Source organism: Lissotriton helveticus, chromosome 8, assembly GCF_964261635.1.
Source record: "Lissotriton helveticus chromosome 8, aLisHel1.1, whole genome shotgun sequence".
Taxonomy (NCBI): domain Eukaryota; kingdom Metazoa; phylum Chordata; class Amphibia; order Caudata; family Salamandridae; genus Lissotriton; species Lissotriton helveticus.
Window position 1 is genome coordinate 1484934987 of NC_136069.1, and position 17809 is coordinate 1484952795.

The 17809-nt window shown below is 43.3% G+C and overlaps 1 protein-coding gene across 3 annotated transcripts in view; it reads right to left on the reverse strand.

Moving 5' to 3' along the window:
- LOC144773424 (N-acetylated-alpha-linked acidic dipeptidase 2-like) overlaps nucleotides 1–17809 on the reverse strand; it is a 776499-nt gene that overhangs the window by 157294 nt on the left and 601396 nt on the right. For all 3 annotated transcript variants that reach the window (XM_078658418.1, XM_078658416.1, XM_078658417.1), the window contains exon 12: nucleotides 3076–3195. In XM_078658418.1, the coding sequence (XP_078514544.1) occupies nucleotides 3076–3195 (120 nt within the window). The remainder of the gene's footprint in view (nucleotides 1–3075; nucleotides 3196–17809) is intronic.

The window sequence follows — 17809 nt, forward strand, 5'->3', positions numbered from 1 at the left end:
TTTTCCCAGGCACTGATCCAAATATGGCCATGACACCCTATCAAAGGCTTTCTCCGCGTCTAGGGCAATCATAACAGCTGCGTTGCTGCTTTTGGAGGAGTGATTTATTATGTGGCATAATAATCTTGTGTTGTCGTGGGACATTCTGTTTTTGAGGTATCCTACTTGGGAGTTGTGTATGAGCTTCGGTAGGTATGCATTCAGTCTGGTAGCCAGTATCTTAGCGTATATTTTACAGTCTACGTTTATGAGGGAGATTGGTCTAAAATTCTTTGCCTCGCTAGTGTCCTTGCCCTCCTTTGGTATGACTATAATATTTGCTTCTGCCATTGACTGTGTCATGCGACCGTTCTGGACACAGCCCGTGAATACTTCTTGCATGGTCGGTTTGAGAATGTGTAGGTACTGCTTGTAGAAGCCAGCCGTAAAGCCGTCTGGCCCCGGTGCCTTGTTCTCTTTCAGGCTGACCGTCGCTCTACCTATTTCACCCTCTGTTATGGCTAGGTCGAGTACATCTCTTTCATTTTCTGATAGGGTTGGGGTAGCTATGCCGCTTAGTAGTTCTTCCCCTCCATCAACTTTGAGTGTGTCGTCTCTTGTGTATAGCCTCTCGTAGAAGTCTCTAAAGACTTCCAGAATGTCTTTGTTTGCAGTTTGAGACTTGTTGTGTCTGTCTTTAATGGCCCCAATCGTGTGCTGTTTCTGTCTCCCTTTCAGGTAGGATGCTAGGTTTTTCCCTGCTTTGTTTGCAGTACACAGATTGACTGATTTGTATTTGTTTACCCAGGTCCCTGCTCTCTCGCTCAAGATTCTGTTGAGTTCGTATTTCCGCTTGGTTAGGCTTAAGAGGGTGTTCCTATCCTCTATGTTGGCTATGTGGCCGTTTTCTAGGCTTTTGATTTCTTTTTCTAGGTCTGCAATTTTTTTATTCCTTTCTTTGTTCATCCTGCCCTTAATTGTCATGACGGTCCCTCTTATGGTGGCTTTCATAGCGTCCCATAGGACTCCTCTGTCAGTGTCTGGGGTGTCGTTTATTGTTATGTATTCTTTTATAGCCGCCTCAATCTCCGCTTTCGCAGAGGTGTCATTGAGCAGACTGTTGTCGAAGCGCCATCTTCGGTTTGGTTTTTCATTGTGCTTTCCTGATATGGTTAGGCTTATGTGCGAGTGGTCTGAAATAGTCCTAGGGCCAATTTCTGTGTGGTCTATGAGGTGGGTGTGTGTTTCTGACATGAGGATGCAATCTATTCTGCTGTAGGAGTTGTGGGGGTTGGAGTAAAAGGTGTATTCTCGGGCGTCTGGGTTGCATAGACGCCACGGGTCCCTCAGGCTGAGCTTGGAGCATAGGTTCCTTAGGATGCTGCCTCTATGTGTGGTTAAGCTCGGTCTGTGAGGGTGTTTGTCGATTGCTGGGTCTAGTACCTGGTTCATGTCTCCAGCAACCACCACAAGGTCGTCTAGTGGAAGGGTGTGTAGTTGCGCTCCTATTCCTTCCCAGAAGGGTTTATCGTCAGTGTTGGGGCCATATATGTTAGCCACGTGTATTGTCTCTCCCGCCCTCCTTAGGCTGGTCACAATGGTTCTTCCCTGGGTGTCTGCCTGTGCGTCCACTACTGTAAGTTTTGACTTCTTACTGAGTATTGTCACCACCCCATTTTTCTTGTTCTGTGCTGGCGACCCTACGACATCTCCTACCCAGTTTGCTCTGAGGCGCTTTATGTCCCCGGCTTCTAGTCTTGTTTCTTGTAGAACAAAAAACCACGGCACACTTGACTTGTGGTCCACCCACACCTGACCCTCATATAGGCATCAGCCATAATTACTGTGAGGCAAGTTTGTCTAATAGGATGTGGGTGGGAGATGATGTGGATAAGGGGTGTAGCACCACAAGAAAGTTTGGACCAAGATCCCTGCCCTGTATGCTGCGTTGAAATGTATAGTATCAAGTAATATTTTGAGATTAAAAAGTGCATTCTTTTCAGAAAAAAAAAAGAAGAACCAAGCACAGGGCTGGACTATGTCGTACGATTGCTGAGTTCGAGCTTCTTCCCCCACACTGGTTACATGAGAAGCATGTGACTGCTCTTCCTCGCTAGCCTGAGAGTAAAGTGTGGAAAGCGGTGTACATGGACAGGTTTACGGAGCCATAGTAAATTAACTCCATTACACTAGTGGGGAACAATCTCAACCTACACAGTCTGGGTTCGGTAGCCCCTCCCAGTCTGATCGGTGGCCCTACAAACGAGGTCTGGCAAGTCTTCACATATTATGGATATTCGTAGCACAATGGTGCCCACTCCTGTGTAATGTTTGTACAACCACAATGGTGGTTATTCTTAGCATGCTTAGAACATTATTGCTGCTGCAGTTTGAGGCCTCAACCTGCAAGTTTCATGTATTCTTTTTGCATTCATCCGTCAGCATTGATTCTTACACACACCCATTCATCCATCCACTCACTTACATAACCATTTATTCTTGCATGCATCCATTCATCCATTAAGTACCCATTTACTGTCACCCACTGATTCATAGAAACATTCACCCGCCCATCAATGCACTGTCTTTCATTCAGCCATCCATTCATGCACTCACATATACATTCTTCCATTCATCTTCAAAACCACACATACAACGCATTAAAAAAGAGACACCTTCTCTTATGAAACAGTCTAATCTATTGGCTTTGCCAATGCCTCTTTAGATTATCTGTCACTAAAATGAATAAATTAAAACACCGCCAACATGATTGTGCCACTTAAACACGTACTATGCATTATTTTCTCGTGGATAACGTAAGAAATACATCTGGTAAATATAATTGGTATTGGAACAGATCTTTCATACACAGCGTGTGATTTCGGATCTACCATGTCACAGTGTTGATGCATTTTACTAGTGCATTATGGGCATGGTAGTAAACAGGCAGAGTTTCGGCAATCATCTGATGCACGTTTACTTTTTGCTTTATCCTCAATTCCATCTTTGAAAATGTAGCCTATCATAAACATGCTTAGAAATGTATTTGCTGAAGCAATGGATGATTTCTTTGTTGAAAAAGTAGAACTACCATACCTTCTTTTACAAGACTGCCAAAACTTCGTGCAATCTCATGCAGAACAGCTGCTCCAGTGGTTGGATCAATACCTCCAAAGACCCAGGAATCTCGATGACCGCCCAAAATGATGTATCTATCTGTAGACATAAACATACCGCTTTAATAATGAATCACATTTCTGCCTTTGTCTGAATAGGAATGAAAAACTGATAACACCTTGCAAAGCAGATTTACACCACGTACACAGTCTTACAATTCCGAAATAAGAACATGTTTTAATGGCTAACAGGGAAAGGAGAAACTCTTTCAGACGAAATACATGATTTTGGTTAACTAAAACATAGTATTATTCTCACATAATTCCTATCTAGTAAATCACTTGAAAAATAAAACTTTATAATTAACACATTTAGACATATTCAATAACTCCTTTAAAAGTGATAGGAGTTGGGTTATTTTTATCGAATACATTGCATTCATTATTTTATGAATTTTAACTTTTAATAATTCTAACTCTATTTTCCTAATCGGAGGGCCGATTGCCATAGATCTAATTTTTTAGATTTGAAACAATAAACTGTCATATACACAATTGTTTCACATAGCTTGAACTTTGTTAGTGAGCAAGCCCTCTCTATCTACCAGTCACCTTCAAAAGAAGTAAATGCACCAGTATAAATAATGTGATTAGTCACTTAAACTCATCAGTCGATCTATTATACACATATTAAATACTTCGATCTACTCATAGCAACATTTACAGAGTGAATTTCTCACTGGGCGACATCCAAACACAAATCATGTCATACGAAGTCTAAATTGCAGCCAATAGCCTGGGCGGAACTGTAAGACTCCTCAAATTAAATTTTAAGATTCTTCAAGTTGAATTTTAACATTCCCCAAGTTAAATTTTAAGTTTCTTCAAGTTGAATTTTAACATTCCCCAAGTTAAATTTTAAGTTTCTTCAGTTTGCTCCAAAATATTTATCTACTGACTAAGTCAAAAAGTGGATTTGAAGTCCACATAACAACAAAACAATAAAGAAGACTTCCTCTGGTTGGGTGCTCTGATAGGCCCACTGCATCTGTGAGAAGTTGAATGAGACTCTCTGAAGCCTGGTTGCAACGTTGACAATTAAACAATATATTGACCCAGTTTAGCAAGAGGTTTTAATTCAACTTTTGGGCATGCCCTACACACTGATAATGATAGTCTAGATTTGGCTGACTCAACCTGTCCCATTCTTATGAATTAGCACCAATAATGCTCCCCTTCACTTTCTAGTACAATGGCAAAGGACAAGACTGCTCTGAAACCCAGTCCCAGTATTGATGTCCACCATTTTACATCTCTTTAATGAGTTCCTGGGACCAGCTGTGTGCCCAGGCGTCTCCTGGGTCAGTTTATGAGATCCAGCAGATTTTGCACGGACATTTCTTTCTGATAGTAATTCAATCCTAGGTACATCATCATCAGGAAGCTCGGAGAACACTTAGGAGAGTGGTACTTGTCCGCTGCTATGCGAGATATGAATAGTGAATTAAACTGCGGGATAAGCCCAAAACCACAATGTTCTTCATGTAGCTTTACTCTAAAGCTTTTAGCATCATATCTCTCCTTTCCTGAATGTCAGTGGTTTCTTCGCTTATGCTAGTTAATTTTCTTGTGTCAATTTTCTCCCAGCTGTACTTTTCTGCCATCCCCGGGCATGAATGGCTCGAATTTTAGCATGTACTACTCTATGTTTGATGTGGGTTTCTCCATTGAATCCCCCTTTTTATTAATCACATCCCTTTGGCTTTTTCAGTCAACTTCACACAAGCGAGTAGAGCACGGATTGAAGCCTAGAGGTTATAATTCATAATTGCCAGCATGCACCATCTTCAATACCAGTATTTTTACTGCCAACAACTAAATAGTACAAATTATATTTTTTGTTTTTTTTGTTTTTTGGGCTGGATGATAAATGAAATAAAGTTAATAATAAAATCGATATTAGGCCTTACATAGTGCTTTGTTTGAAAGGTCTCTTGTAAAACGATTATATCACATATATACAGAAACACTTCATTGAATGTATAGCTTCAGCAAAGACTAACACTCTAATGATGACTGGCCCATTAAATCTCCGTTATTATGCTGGTCTGGAATTATCGTTACCAGGTCATGGTGATTCCTGTGGCAGGTAATTAATAGGGATGGCCTGTTTTTGCTTATAACATGTAGGAACAGTATTTCCATGACAATTCCCACATGCCTTCACCTGGAGTTTAACAGTTGGTGTTGTTGCACCATGGATATTCTGCTGCATAACTAAATACTTATAGGGTCCAAAAAGCAAGACCTATTGGCTATGCCAATGCTTGTTTGTTTTTTGTTGCTGTTTTGTTTAGATTGCCAGATCAACAAAAGCTGGACATGGTTTTTGTTAACAGTTCTTTGCATCAAATGAACTTGTTTTCATTGCTCTGAATGTTGTTTCCATTCTGGTTGTAGGAAACCGTCATTCCTAGCGGTGTGGGGGCTGCCTAGCTGGGCGCATGCGCCAAACTTTGCAAATGAGAAAAAGCCTGGTGCAGGCGCAATTTACAAGTGTGGAGTGAGTGAGCTCCAGGCAGCATGACTCACTCACACAGGAGTTCATGCACTGCACCTGCATACTCAGCATGGTTTAAGGAAACTCGACCCACTCCCTCCCGGGCATCGAACACATATTTACCAAGAAACTCTGAGAAGAGCCTGCCTGCTGCACTGACGGCTGGTGGAGTGTGTTCCTGGTGAAAGCGTGCACCGACGGCTGGTTGTGTGTGTGCCTGGTGAAAGCGTGTACTGATGGCTGGTGGTGTGTGTGCCCGGTAAAAGCATGCACTGACGGCTGGTGGTGTGTGTGTGCCTGGTGGAAGCATGCACTGACGGCTGGTGGTGTGTGTGCCTGGTGGAAGCATGCACTGACGGCTGATGGTGTGTGTGCCTGGTGGAAGCATGCACTGACGGCTGGTGGTGTGTGTGCCTGGAGGAAGCGTGCACTGATGGCTGGTGGTGTGTGTGCCTGGTGGAAGCATGCACTGACGGCTGGTGGAGTGTTTGCCTGGTGGAAGCATGCACTGATGGCTGGTGGTGTTTGTGCCCGGTGAAAGCGGGCACTGACGGCTGGTGGTGTGTGTGTGCCTGATAAAAGAGTGCACTGACGGGTGGTGGTGTGTACCTGGTGGAAGCGTGCACCGTCGGCTGGTAGTGTGTGATGGCTGGTAGTGTGTGTGCCTGGTGAAAGTGTGCACTGACGGCTGGTGGTGTGTGTGCCTGGTGGAAGAGTGCACTGACAGCTGGTGGTGTGTGTGCCTGGTGGAAGCATGCACTGACGGCTGGTGGTGTGTGTGCCTGGTGGAAGCGTGCACAGACAGCTGGTGGTGTGAGCCTGGTGGAAGCATGCACTGACGGCTGGTGGTGTGTGTGCCTGGTGGAAGCGTGCACTGACAGCTGGTCATGTGTGTACCTGGTGAAAGCGTGCACTGACAACTGATGGGGTGTGTGCCTTGTGGAAGCAGGAGCATTCACAGTGATGGAAGACACAATTGAAACTGACGAAAAGGAGGGAGAGAAGGGAGGGGGAGTGCGAGCAGAGGAGCATGATTCACAGCTAGAAGACACTAATGAAGCGGACCAGGAGGGAGGAGGAAAAGGCAGGGGGTAGTGCAAGCAGAGGAGCCTGATTACAGCAATAAAAACACAGATGGCAGCTGTGCACGTGCACGAGCTCGTGAAGGCAAGGTGCAGGCCAGCAAAAGCCTCTGGTGGCACTTTTAAAAGCCACTTACTAAATGTCTTGCGCTGTCTCAGGCGAGACCTAAAAATGGTCATGTGCGATACAGGCTTCTTTTTTCTGATGTACCTGTGTTTGATTCTATGTAAGGAAACATACGTAATCGTTCTCTTGTAATAAGAATAATAATTCCACATTTGTAAAGTGCGAACTTATCACCCCTGAAGGTATCCAGGCGCTGAGAGGCCGTCATGGAGATTAAGTGTACTATTTCCCAGAGTCACATGATGCAAAGCTAAGCTGCAGCCGTGAATCGCACTGTGAGCCCCAAGCTCCGGAGTCAGCTGATCTGCCCGCTGCGCCACACCTCTCCCCTGCTGCTATGCAGTAGTAACTGCTTTCATGTAAAAATTATATAATTCTGCAAATAAATAGTCTCCTTTGCTAAATCACCTTACAAAAAAATCGAAATTGGTTCAATACACCTGTGCGTTTAAACAAACGGGAAATAAGCAAAGGCTGAAGTAACCTGACCCCAAGGCTGCTCGCCGTCTATTTGTTTTTTGTGTGGATGGGAAGGCGTGGCAGACAACTAAAGCTGTGTGGAGCGACAGCTAAAAATAGACTGCACTTGGGGCATAGTTCCGCCCCTCCCAAGCACCACGTGAGAGGCACTGCATTGGAATGAATCTCCAGTTTACAAAGGTGGACCCTTGCTCAGGGATTCCCATAAGATGGTAGTCTCCTAGAAGGTATTGTTCCAAAGAGTGGGAGTACACCCCTCCCCCCAGGAATCCCTGCCCGCCTCACCAAGGGTCCTAATAGTGTTCTTGTCTCATTGATAACACACAGTGGGGGGATCTACCCCCAATTTGTCCTCCCTGGTGGTGGAGGCAGAGATATGGGGTGGGTGGGGAGCAGGACAGAAAGCCCTCTAGGTTTTGCCGATGCCATTTATCATTGGGGGGGGGGGGGGGGGGAAGGCTACGAAAGGCACAATGATATGGCTACCGTTGGTAGTCGGCATGCCATTCTTACTGTGTACGCATATGTAAGTAAAAATGCTAGCACGCGGAGCTTTTTACGAATACTCAGAGCAGATATGCGATATTGGATTTATTGACGAATTGATTGTGAATTGGATGACTTATAGAGCTCTGACTCGGAGTGGAGTGTTGTTCTACTATTTGGAATTTACGGAATTTGCTACCATATTACTATTATACTACTTGGAATTTACGGACCTTGCTACCATATTATTACTATTTGTGCTACATGACTTATCATACACTTACATGAATACTCTACAGCGGTTAGCTTATTGAATTCAATGAGAAAAATTGAATAATTTTGAACCTTCGTTGATGCCCTGAAGAAGTCTGTTTGTCTGTGACTGACAAGACGAAACACGTGTTGGCTGTGTCTCGAAAGCTACGCTGAAAATTTGGAATAAAGCAAAGAAATGAACACTACTTGATCACTCAGAGATACTCTTTGATTCGGATTTATTGGAACTTTACAATTTGAGTGCTTGGTGGAATCTTGAATTGCTTTAAGCCTTTGGCTTATTATTTTGAGTAGTGGTAACCTACTCAACTCCGCCTCGAGCACCAACTGGTTGATTTACTAATTTTCACACGTACATTCTTATACACGCTGTGCGCTCCTGTATAACCGTTACCATTGTTATTGCAAACATAGGTAACCCACACATGCGTGCCCCAGCAGAATGCTGCATGAGCCATTTCACTTACCTTTTTATTCCCAAATTTAACATGGTGAATGCTGCTTAGATCAGTGATTTAAAAAATGCAACAAGGAGTACAGGGCGGTGGAGAAGCACAAGAATGAGAACCAAATGAGGAAGAAAGCTGGAAGACACATACATTCCGATGGAGTGGTAAACAAAAAAGAAGTTCCAAAAAAGTTAGCAGTGTAAGAACATGAGTGAGGCTGTGAAGAGAATAGAAAAGAGGCTATGCTCGAGGAGAGAGACGGGCGCAAGAAGGAGAAGGAAAGCTTTTTGAATAAGAAGCAAGGAAATGAGAATGACAATTAATAAAAACATTGGTAAATTATGGCTAATCTCTATGTCCCTGTAAGTTCTTGGTAAATTCATAAATGGTCTCCTGAGGCCAGATACCAGGTATAATTAGCAGTTTTTTTGTCAATCAACAAAAGTCGGAAATCTACTGAAATATAGCTGGACATTTACATAAGTAGATTGTGAACTTTTCGTAGCATTGACTTGTGATTCGGGTCCCAGGAATCAATGCTCCCTGCAGGTTAACAACTGCAGAGATGAAAGGAAAGCTTCATGGGAAACTTCTGCATTAACAATGGCTGCATGCCACGTGAACACTGAACACAAAAAAAGTCTTGTGGGATTATACATTCGAAGGCATCTAGTAAGCCTGGCCCACAACAGAGACATCCGAAGAAGGCGGGTGACATATGGCAAAACAAGTCCTCTTCATGCTAAGAGTCTGTTTAAAACATAACCTGTCTTTGAACTCTTCCGCTCAGAAAGTTGAGTAACGAAGTGAATGACATCTTTCACGGCCTCACCAGAGAAGTAATTCATAGAAGAATGAAAAAATAAAACAATGGCTGGGGCAGCGTCAGACAAAACGTGGGAAGTTGGATGTAACGCTCTTGTGGGAGAAGGGAGGTTATCATAGGGTGCCAATGTTCCTTGTTAAGGAAAGGAGAGCAGATTTATTAGAGTCGTTCAGTTGCTATTTATTCACAGCGCTTCTTGACATGTCACCTTTCAGTTCATTTACAGCGCTTGGTTACAGAGAAAAAGAAGTCACACCAACCGACTATCACGCCAACACAATGCAACAAGGGCTACAGAACTTAAAGAGGACTAGGCTAAACCCCAAATAAGAAAAATGTAAAACAATCAACTCAATGAAAACAACCCCTATATTAGAAACCTAGGTCTTGAATGTACAGAGTAAGTACAGTACATCGGTATCCAATGTTTTTTAACATAATTACTACACAACGTTGGATAATTGGTTACAAGTTGTATTTATCCAAGTCAGTATTTCAAAAACTGCTTTAAAAGTAGCATGATCAAATGAATACTATGTGGATAGACACAAAAACAGATTCTGCTGGTTTCCCTTGATTAATATAATATGTACCAATTTACAGTCGACTATCAACCAAAGTAATTTTTTATCGCAAAAAAAATACAATTTTTCTCAATACGTGTTTGAAATATGGCGCGATGCTGGTCTAGTTAGTTTTCCAATAGTCTCTTGATTTCGGTGTTAAAACTGAAGTTAAAAATTGCAATCTTGCCTTTCATCCTCTCTGCCCCTTTCCCGGACACACTCATTCATAATTATGGAAAGGCGAGCAGAAATGAAAAGACTACACCCCCAAAGAAGAGAAGGCAGAGTTCATGGCATTCACGTGGCTGCATGCGACTCTTGCTCGGCTACTACTGAGCATCTGAGGCAACAGTGGAGCTCACTTTGTACACGGACCTTCAAATTCCAGCATACAACGACAGGCCTGTTCATTAGAAAAATGGCAGTCAGTGTTATAACCTTCATTCAGAAACAGAGAGCACGACTCACAAAGCTCTGCTTCAAATGGCAAGCTGGAAATCTACATCTACCGGACGACTCCTCGATTTGGACTTTACGAAGAGCATAATGGACATCTACCTACAACAGTCCTATTTACAGCAGTGCTCCCCCAATAAGATTGCAGCCGTGAGTCAGGAAGCGAAAGTGATCGCGGGAAAGCACGCGGGTGGTGTGCGTGCAGCAGAAATCACGCCAAAAGGTGCCTCTGCTCAAGCGCGGGCCCGCGCACATACACTGCAGGCTGTAGCCGGCGTTAGCATTTTTTACAGATCTTCTTACTTAATGTCTGGCCAGACCCGCGCAAGCGCTGGGTCAGGCGAAACCTAAAAACAAGGGTGTAACATAACTTTCTGGCCACTCATTATGAGGATCTACGGGCTTGATTTCTATGAGCATTATATCCTATGGCACTTGTAATAAGATGAACAGCATATCCGTCATGTTTGCGACGGAGTATCTTGTCCGCCAAAATATAAATCAGGCTCCACAGTTTCTGTGCCACACTATTCAAAGCATCAATCAAATGATGATTGGCCTACATTGGCTGATGCACGTAAAAAGGGACACATTTAATCTTAGCAAAAAGGGCACCATCCAAAAGTTGCTTTCAATATCAAGGAATGGAAGTTCTGCTCAGTTGCAAAATGTGAATAAAATAGAGTACTCTTTTTTTTTTTTTACACGTGTTTATGTGAGATAAACATTTGCAGTGTTTAAACTGAGCTGGTGGTTGCCAGTAGAGGTCATCGGCATTCACTTTTGGGATCCACCATTTAATTTATTGTATCGCACATTTACCGAGAGCAAAAGAGGAAAAACGAATAAAAATAAAGACGGAAAAAGGGTCATAAACTGAGAAAGTAGGAACCTGCAGGAGTCAGATAAAGGGCCAAGGGGTGTCTGGTAGTGGATGTAAGAGGCAAGACTATTCAGCCTTGGTATTGGGCGTGCCATAGTGAGAGCTTTTTTTAGGTACCGGCACTCATTCTTTCACAAATTAAGCACCGATTTGATTTGTTGAAATGGCCGAATCCTACGCGAATAGGCCTGAAAGTACCTTTCATAGCGTCAAACTTGTCCATTTAACTACCTCATCGGATATATTAACGTGATTAGGTATCAGGCGTGGCCTTTACGAAGACAGACCTTATCAGCAGCACCGACTGGGTAGGGGATGACTGTCCATAGAACAGCTCTTTGGGAGCCTTTATTTGGAGGATATTGTGCCCAGAACTGGCGGCCATCCTTGGAGTAATTTGCCAGGCAGTGAATCCACAGCTAGAATGTTCTGTCGTTTTCTGGAGCGTCATCTTTAATATTGTGTTCTATCAAAAAGGTAAAGTATTATGTGCAAAGTACTGGAGGCCACATCTTAAGTCTAGTGCTCAATTTTAGCATTCTCGGCTTAGGAGAGTGTGTCAGACTCACCTGTAATGTTGGATCCAGCACTCAAGGCTAAATCTGGAGTTTTTTGTTTGTTTCTTTATTTTATTTGTAGGTTTTTTAATTATAATATGGTCACATTGTGGTCATTTAGAATATCTTCAGTGTTTAGAGCCCAATCGAACGTTAAGACAGAATAAATACTCTATCAAGTATTCATCAGTCACTACCATAACTTTGCAGGTTCTAAGTCAAAATGGTAGCTTGAATATCTAGCTTTTCAGAAGATGCCGGATTTACAGGCTTTTGGGTTCTGTTGTGAAGATGGCTTCCAAGCTTTAGCATTTTAAAGATTTTTTTTCTCAATCCTCCATGTTAAAACTGGTCTGGTAAATGGTGCATAGAAACTGGAGTGGTATTCTTAATTCCACCTGTAACCAGTGGAGTCGTTTTCCGATTCACAGCAAGATCATAACCCGGCAGCCTCATTTTGCACCCGCTGTAGTCTTTTCAAGTGATTCTTTGCTAGTCCAATGTAAATTATATTTGCATTAATTGGGCACTCTGTGATGCCTTTGAAGAGTGGGAGGGTTTTAAAAAGCATGTAGAGTTAGAAACGGACCCACTTTACACAGCACTGACCCAGGTAGCAAATGAGCCTGTACCAAAGATGGTGCGGTTATTTGTAGTGTCCTGCTACAGACAGCTTGAGCTTAATCTAATGAGATCCATACAGCAGATACAGACCCACATCATATCACTGATGCTTACTTTACCTTTGAAAACATCATGCTCTGGGCGAAGTGGCTACAGTAATGTTCTGCTTCACAGTTTAGCATGCTTGGAATAACAAGTATTGGCATAGCCAATAGCTCTCGCTTTTGGGACCTTATAAGTATTTAGTTATGCAGCACACTATCCTTGTTCAACAACATCAACTGTTGCATGGCTAAACACTTATAAGGTCCCAAAAGCGACACCTAGTGGCTATGCCAATGCTTGTTCTTTTTTACAACTGCTAGGGACGGGTGGGGACAACGTTGGAATATCATTCTAACTCTTTCACAGAATCCACAGGTGTGCTGGGAAGTTTATGAAAGGGTTGGCTTTGTTATTCAAGAGCCAAAACGGAAGCTTTTTTTAAGTGTTTACTCCAACATGACTTTTTGGGGAATGTACAAACCAGGATGCCAAGTATAAACATTTTTTTTCACGTAGCCAAAGTGGGGGAAGCAAGGTCTGAGGAAGGTAAAACAAAAAGGGAGTAGAACTGAGAAAAGTCCAACTTCTAAAATTTTGGAAAGGAAGGCCACTTTCTAAACCTCATGACATCTGACCCGCAAGAAAACTGATTTTTTCAAACGTTTTATCGGCTCCACAGGTGTCTTCAGTCTGTAGAGTATTCAGCGGCGCCACACTCTTATAATGCTATTTATGAGCTCAATTTTACCGACTTCGGAATGTGGTAAAGCCAACTCAGCCCTGCTTGGAAGCCAATCCGGGACTTCCAGACGGCACAAGCGCCTGAAACACATTGTTGTATTGTAATTGCATTTATATAGCGCTTAAAACCCATCATGAGGCGTCGAAGCGCTTGCATGCATTAACCAACTAACCTATCTATCTTGCACAATAGCGCTATATTCAAAACGTCTTAACAAAATTATGCAGCGCAACATCAGCGGTGATCAAGCAGCAGGCTGCACTAGCCATATTCGGATTCGGTAAAAACCAGGCGAGAATAGTAAAGTGCATGCATTCCTACTCACCCTCACACCTTGCTCCATGGACAGGCAAAGGACTTGCCAGGGGGCTGCGTACCTGAACTTGGCTGGTCTCTGCAACGCGGGCGCGCAGCCTGGAGGCCTAGGACCACCCGTGTGCCCCCCGGAGCCCCCTCACAGTTTCAGGCTGGGGTACCACGGACTGGCGTCTGGCAGGGGCGGCTCTAGGGTCATGGTGGCCCTGGGCAGGGAGCCTAGGTAGGGGCCCCGGAAGAGGGGGTCTGAGCGGGGTGGAGCACGGAGGCCAGTAAAGAGGGGGGGGGGGGGGTCAGGGTGTTTAGAAGCGGAACAGAGCCGGAGGCCACCAAATCCCTGCCAGGGGCCGCCACACAAATATGTATCCATCCTCAGAGGATAATTATATTAAGGATATATATTGGCGTGGTGGCCCCTGGGGTTTGCACATGCCTAAGGCCGGCCCTGCGTCTGGCCTCAGTTCGATCCCTAACAAAGGAGAACTCTCGCCGCGATGGGAAAAGTAGTCTCATAAGGCGCTTTCCTGCTCTAGGGAGGCTTAGATCAATGTCAATTAACACAAGCATTGGCAAAGTCAATAGGTCTCGCTTTTGGGCCCCACTGCCTTTGGCAATTTTTTTTGGGCCTGTTGAATAGCATGCTTTTGGAAAAGTAACGGAAAAGGGAAAAAAAACATAGCATTAGCCTTCTGACAGCTAGTACCTAACAAGTCATGAACTGCGAGTCAGTCGTGCAGTTAAGTGGAATAGGAGGTGAATGGACTATTAGATGCATTAAAGTGATTCTCACGTACTTAGCTATCACTTCAATTGAAGGAAACGCTAAATATATATATATATATATATATATATATATATATATATATATATATATATATAGAATAATGATTCTGGGAAGTGTGTGAATTTAACACAGTACTGCATAATATGGTTGGCGTAAGGGCGCATGTTAAACAGACAGTACAAATATTTCGTCAGTGTATTAAACACTAGATTGTATAATTTTGAGCATCAGGTCAGAGAATGTGGCTTCTTATTAATTCGCAATCACATTTGGAAGTGTTACAATTGTTTACATGAAACAATGTTTACAATGGACAGACTTAGCTTATAATGGTATTTTCTTTATGTTTATAAACACGTGCACAATTTGTAAACACTATGTTCCTTTAAATGACTGTCAGTACCTGCATAGCCCCACCCGTGAGCAAGAGATCGGTGGATCTCGAAACGCGTTGGGTTTGCTCTGCTAAATAAACTGACAGCATCGTGACACATTTGGGCTCCAACTCTGGTTTTTCACAAAAGGAAACGCGACCAGGAGTGTGTGGAATATTAGGGGCTGGCGTACCCCGTCGTGAGCCCGCCGTCAAGAGAGGCTTAAGCACGCTAAACCTGTGTATGCAATTTGAAGTAATTGCTTTTGCCCGCCTGATTTATGACTGCACTGAACTGAGGAATCGCATTGGGAAACAGACGTGAGCTTTGAATTTACGAAAGCTTAAACGGATATCCGACAGTGTTATTTGGTCGGAGTGAAGGCACAATTTGAAAAACGATTTCTCGCCCTGGATTGGGTAACAGTGACAGCCAGTAGTCAGCGCTATACGGAGAGACACGGTGCAACAACAACATACCGGCTGGTTTGTTGTGTCAAACGAAATGGCAGAATCAAGGAATAGTAGAAGGGCGGAAGCAGCAGCCAAACTGTTCACATCAAAGGAAACCGGTCAAGGGGAAACAATACAACCACCCGGTAAGCATGTGAATGAAGCAAAAATGCTTTGGGATGCACTTTGGAAGAATTTAAAACGCGAGCAGTCGCGCTGGTGGGAGGCGGCTGCCCTAACAAAATACCTAGAGTGCAACAGAATACCGCGTGGCCTGCGGATCTTCATTATACCCACATTTCAAGATCCAGACCCAGAGTTAATTAATGACTGGATGGAAAATAACCATATTTGCTCGATTAATATGTTGAAAATGCTCGTAAAGAATGCTGAGAAGGAGTGTGCCAAAATTAACACAGAAAATGAAGCAATAATTGAGAAACTAAAAGCGAAGTATACTGATAATGAATTTTGCGCTGAAATGGAGAAAATGCATAAACGCCTTGATAAAATTGAGGATGAAATCAAGGAAAAGAAACAACGCAAATTTTACCGTGACGAGGTAGATTATAGCAAGGGCCAAATCCTGACATTTGCTAAGCGGTATGAGGTAATCAGGGATGCCGCTAAAAAATCTACTACCAAAAGTCATGCTATACCCGGAAATAAGGCAATGGTGCCAAATCCTGGAACAACTATTCCAAGTGATAATGTAAATTTGGAAGAAGACACTGGTTCAATTGAAAGTGATGTTTCTGAACCAGTTGAGCAAATTCCAGTAAAAGAACTTATTTTAAAGGAAGTAGCCCTGATGACCAAGGAACGCCAGACAGGCACTCCAACAAAGGGGCGTGGAAGAGGCGGCAGAGGAGGGCGCGGAAGAGGCAACAGGTCATCCGAAGCAGCGCCAAGTACAACAGGAGTGGTAACCAGAGGCAAGGCGGCGAAAATATAAGCTCCATGACAGTGGTAAATCTTTCTAACCGCACTTTAACACCTGTACAAATTGAAGTACTTTCCAGGGGGCTTTCATTCTGTCCAACTTCCACCTTCAATTTCACTAGTGCTCGCATTGATCTTTTTTGTTTCACACGGAAACTTAAACTGCGAAAGTGGTTTGCCAACAAACCGCGACTCAGAAAAGATTCAATGACAGAGAAACCAAGTACTTTAAGTGTAAATGACGCAGAACTGCTGCAATCTGTACAATTATTGGCGGGCTGCGATGATGTAATTGACAATGCTGTACTTAACTTGGTTGACACTGAGGATACAATTCATATGACTAGTGGCAGTGGTTTTAAACCAAAATCAGTGTTTGTTCCCCAAATCACGAACAGCTACATTGATAGCTTTGAACGTGGAATGATACAAGAAATGAGACGTTTGGACAGAATGAAGCCTAAAACTAACTGGAATCTTAACAAAAAACAGTTTCTTGCTCTTAAGGAAATGGAAGGTTGGGTAGATGTGGTGATCAGGAATAGTGACAAGGGCGGGAATGTGGTGGTATGGCCCATTGACATGTACCTGAAAGAAGGTTTGATGCAGTTATCTGATACACAGAGTTACATGAAAGCAACCAGAGAGGACTATAATGTATCAAAATGTACTTATGCTGACAAATTGTGTGACTGGAAAGCCAGAGGTATACTTGAGGAGGATGAGTTTAATTACCTCCAGGTAAAATATCCTAAGATACCGGCGCTATATTTCCTCCCAAAGTTGCACAAAAGTTTACAGGCCCCCCCCGGCAGACCTATTGTGTCGTCGGTGGGCAGTCTGTATGAGAAAACTAGCAGATATGTGGACCATTTTTTGCAGCCTTATGTGAGTAATTTACCCTCATATGTTAGGGACTCATCTGATTTTCTAGGTATCATCAAGGATGTGGTGTGGAGTCCTCAATATTGGCTGGTTAGCTTTGATGTGGCCAGTTTGTATACCAGCATCCCACAGGAGCTAGGGGTAGAAGCATGTAAATTCTATCTCAAAAACAGATCGGTCACCCTTCTATCACACACCCACATGTTACTTGACATGATTTGGGAGTGTATGAATAACAACTATTTCATTTTCAACAAAGCCATGTTTAAACAAATCCGGGGGGTGGCGATGGGCACTTGTTTTTTCCCCCAGCCTGGCCTGTTTATATCTAGGCTGGTGGGAGGAACTAGTAGTGAAGAAGATCGCCCACTATAGTGCCCACGTCATCCTCTGGAAAAGGTACATAGACGACATTTTCTGTGTTTGGGATGGTACCTTTGACCAAATACAAGAATTTGAAGCTATTTTGAATGACAACTCTCTTAATCTAAAATTCACGAGTGTAATCAGTAAAGATCAATTGGAATTCTTAGACATTAAACTTGCAGTCAAGGGTGGTAATCTCACAAGTACCTTGTTTCGTAAATTGACGGCTGGAAATAGCCTGCTACATGCAGGGAGCAGTCATCCCCAAAGCCTGATACGTAGTATTCCCTTGGGTGAACTAATAAGGGCCAAGAGAAATTGCAGCTCTGCAGAGGGTTTTCTTGAAGAAAGCAAACTTATGATGCAGCGATTCACTGAGAGGGGGTACAGTGAAAAAATAATACAGCAGGCACTAACAAAGGTCAATGCGATGGACA